General features: G+C 29.0%; 1 protein-coding gene across 1 annotated transcript; it reads left to right on the plus strand.

Moving 5' to 3' along the window:
- Positions 1-1,065: 1,065 nt before the first annotated feature.
- On the plus strand, positions 1,066-2,088 carry GO595_008359 (tail fiber domain-containing protein; the record flags this gene model as incomplete). The annotated part of the gene is made up of 1 exon (XM_067921925.1): positions 1,066-2,088. One exon carries the CDS (start codon positions 1,066-1,068, stop codon positions 2,086-2,088), a length of 1,023 nt encoding a protein of 340 aa, XP_067771504.1.
- Positions 2,089-4,613: the final 2,525 nt, after the last annotated feature.

Here is a 4,613-nt window from a genome sequence, read left to right on the forward strand (position 1 = left end):
CCTTTCACAATCTTTTTGGAGATTGGAATGATATGCATTCATATCGCAATATTGATTGCTTGTCTTATTGCAAGTAAATCTTTTGTCGATTTATTAAACCTGCATTCAATCATTCGATTTTTTGATTCTGCATTACTGATGGTATTTATTCCTCTGATGAACACATTGATTTTTGATTTAGCAAATTTTGTTATCAAAAGAATCACATTTTCTTCCATGTATTTTTTGATTTTGGGATGTATTGTAATTCGCATTCAAAAATTGGCTCTCAAATCGTTTTCTGAAAAAATATTTTAATTCAATTTCATTTTGAACAATTTACAATTTTCGCCATGTTTTTTGAACAAAAATAAAATTTAGCACAGATGCTGAAACATATATCATTATATAGCAGCAAGTTATAGACATTGTATACATCATACATTGCATTAATTGAGATGAATCAAAAGAAACAATTATTATATATCAAACTAAATCACAATCAAGAATTAAGATATCGTACAATATTTAATCGTGTCTGGTAGGTATATAATGCGGTCGGGACAATCCCATGGCTCCTAGGGTCCCTGGGATTGTCATGACTATAAGTTTTCACTGGGGGGATTTACGGGGTCTTAGGACACCTCCGGAGGCCTCAGACCCCTTCAATCCCCCGAGTGTGCTCGCTCCGCTCGCTACAAAAATCAAAATGATTTTTGTGAGCCATACAATTCGTCTGAAAAACGTATTTTTGTACTTCGCAAAAAAAAACCGTTTTCCGCCTGAATTTGTGGATTCTCAAAATCCTACTAGATATATTGTAGTACAGCAATGTAAGTGTAAATTTAAGGATTATTTAGTATCTGATGTTTCAATGCATGCTGATTTTATTGAACGTGATCATTATGAAGATTATTTTTGTATTTATACGAATGAAAATAGAACTAAATATAAGAAATATGAATATAAAAGTAGAAAACCAAATTTTAAAATATGGTTTAAAGAAATGAATGGTAAAGAAATTGAACCAGAATATTTTATGTTAGAATTATTATTAATTTATTAAATAAAAATCATTTTTTAACAATGTTTAGTATTGAGAATGCTATGAAAGGTATAAAAACTAATGTTGTTGAAGCTTCTGAAATCATTGATAAAGATGATTTAGAAGAAGTTTTAGCAAATTATCCAACAAATGATCAAATAACAGAAAAACTTAATACTATAACTTCGATTACATTACCTCAATTATATTATAATAAATCGCAATCAGATGAAAAATATTCTACCAAAAGTCATACTCATAATACAATAAATAATGATTTAACAGTAAATGGGAATGTACAAGTTACTTCATTAAATGGTTTTCAATTATCAACTGCAGAAGGTGGTAAATGGGATACAAAATTATATGTACCATCTATTATTACATTAAAAGAAGATGGTGTTGTAGAAGTTGGTCAATATATTGATATGCATAATAATGCAGATTATGATAAAGATAATACATGGAGAATAACTGCTAATACTAATTCATTAGATTTTAAATCAAAAACTGGTTCATTATTAAGTTTTGGAAGTAATGGTAATATTATATGTACAACTATTAATAATTTAGATACATCTAAGATATCTTTAAATGATCATAATCATGATGAGATTTATGCTAAAAAAGATCATGAACATACAAATTATGCTTCATCAGAACATACACATAGTTATAATGATTTAAATGATAAACCTGCAACACTTCCACCTTCAGATCATACTCATAGTTATAACGATTTAACTGATAAACCTGAAAAATTTCCACCCTCAGAACATACACATACTGAGTATGCTTCAAAAGATCATAATCATGATACAAAATATGCTGCAACAAATCATACACATAGTTATAATGATTTAACAGATATTCCTATAGGTTCAAATACAGAAGATATCCATTGTTCAACAATTAATGGTTTTGCTTTAAATTCATCTCCTTCAGATTCAAATTTAAATATTAGTGTTCCTTCAATTGCAGTTATTAAAAACGATGGTGTTTTAGAAACAGGTCCTTATATAGATATGCATACTAGTGATGGATATGAAAATGATTATAGTTGAAGAATACAATGTATTGAAGATGATATATCATTTAAACCAAAACAAGGAAATGGTTTTCATAACTCCTCATTTTTTGATGCAATAGGTTGTAATAAAATATAGGGTGTCCGGATAAATTTTAGTATCAGCGTTTGTGCTGAATCATAATATTTTTTAATATTTTAAATATAAATACATTAAATGTATGTGATATTTTATTTTATAGGGTGTTCCACCCCTACCGTAGTATCTTCTTATATAGAATAGATACAATTATATTTTTTATATAAATAAAAACACTAAATTTAATGGGTTTCGTTTTTTATGTAAAAATAATTTTTTTCAAGTCTATCATTAACTAATAATCGTTTTTTTTTTTTAATTGAATGCAAAAAAAATGACGTTTAAAATTTTTACCCCTCCATTATGGAGCTTGATCAAAAATCAATCACAATATATCTCGCGATGAAGGGAATGTCAGCAAAAGCGATTCATACCGAAATGGAGATCATATTGGGCGAAGAATGTATTTCATATTCAACAGTATGTAAATACCTCAGACAAAGAAGTTTTAATCAAACAATGTCACCTAACATTAGTGAACCGATTACCCCTATTGACGATAATGTTGATTTAAAAATTTTGGAAATTTTAGATAAATTTCCATATGCTTCAATAAGACAAATAGCTAAGTTAACAGAGATTCCAAACACTACTGTATATAGGCATCTTACTGAAAAGCTTGGCTATGAAAATAAACTTTTAAAGTGGGTTCCACATTTACTGAGGGAAGATATTAAAAAACAAAGAGTCATCAAATCAATTCAACTATTAAAGACATTAGAGATTGCAAGACATAACAGTTATAAATATTTTATAACGAGTGACGAGTCCTGGTATTATTATGATTATTATTATGTTCGACAATGGATACCACTAGGAACACCACGAGATACAATAAGCAAAAGGAATATTACGCAAAAAAAAAGTAATGTTGACGGTTTTTTTACATTGCCACGGATTTAAAGTTATTGACTTTCTTCTTTCAAAGGGAGAAACATTTAATTCACAATATTATGTAAAATATATTTTATCAAAACTTTCCAGAAAGAATGGTACAAACTTTAAAAAGGACACAAGAAAAATTGCTGTACATGCCGACAATGCAAAACCGCATACGTCGAGATTCACAACTTTATATATGGACTCCAACAAGCTCAAAAGGGCACCTCATCCCCCCTACTCCCCAGATATAGCTCCTTCAGATTTTTTCCTATTTGGGTATGTAAAAGTAAAAATGGAAGGATTTCAATATGAGAGTAGAGAAGAGGTTGAAGAAAAAGTGACTTCAATATTATTAAATATACCGAAAGATGTATTGCAAAGCGTTTTTGACGAATGGGAAAAAAGACTTAAAAAAGTCATCGAAACAAATGGAGAGTATATTTAATAAACATTTCATTTTTATTAATAAATTTAAAAAAAACTTAAAAAATGAGTGAGATATAACAGTTGGGGTGGAACACCCTATAAATATTGGATCTTATTTTTATTTGGTTTATGAGTTATAGTAAAAATAATGATACAAAATTTGTTTATTTTTAAAATACGTTCAAATTTTCATTTTTAAAATGAGTGATCATATGAAACATCTCGTCATATATTGGTACAGCAAAAATTTGAAGCCAAATGATATATATAAGAAATGTTGTAAAAACTTTAATGAAAATAATGTTCACTATAGCACAATAACAGATTGGTGTAGAAAATTGTTATTAGGCCAAAACATTCTGGTAAGAAAACTGGTAGCGGTTTATCTACAGATAATTTTATTGACCCTATAATTTGTGATCAATTAGAACAAATGCCATTTCACAGTGTCAGAACATTGAGCACAACTTTAAGAATCCCAAAAAGTACAATCCATGATTATCTCCGCAAAATGGGATTTGTTGTGAAGCATTTAAGGTTCGTTCCCCACACACTTTCTTATGAACAAAAATTACAACGTATTGATAAGTCAAAACAACTTTTGGAAATTATTCAACAGGCACGTCACCAATCTTGGAAGTACTTCTTAACAGGTGATGAGAGCTGGTTTTATTTTACAGAAGATTTTGAAATTCAATGGCTCCAGCCTGATCAATAACCTTTTACAAGACCTAGAAGTATTATTTCAACACCAAAAAGAATGCTAACGGTTTTTTGAAAAAGATAAAAATGAATTAAAAGGTTCAGAATCATGATGAACTCTTTGAGGCAATTAAGTCAATATTGGAGAAGATCACAAGAGATGAACTTGAATCCGTCTTTGGAGAATAAGAAAGGAGACTCCAAGCCTGTATTGATAATGGGGGTGATTACATTGAGTAAAGTATACTTTACTATAAAAATTTTGTCTGTAGCATTTTCTGATATTAAGATACTAAAATTTATCCGGACACCCAATAGTTTGTAGTGAAATTATGTACTCTGTAAACACTAATGGCATTGTTAATACAGGAAATATAAAATCCGATACTGGTCAATTCACTGGTTTAGAGTCT

This window comes from Histomonas meleagridis (genome assembly GCF_020186115.1).
Source record: "Histomonas meleagridis strain 2922-C6/04-10x chromosome Unknown contig_67, whole genome shotgun sequence".
Taxonomy (NCBI): Eukaryota; Parabasalia; order Tritrichomonadida; family Dientamoebidae; genus Histomonas; species Histomonas meleagridis.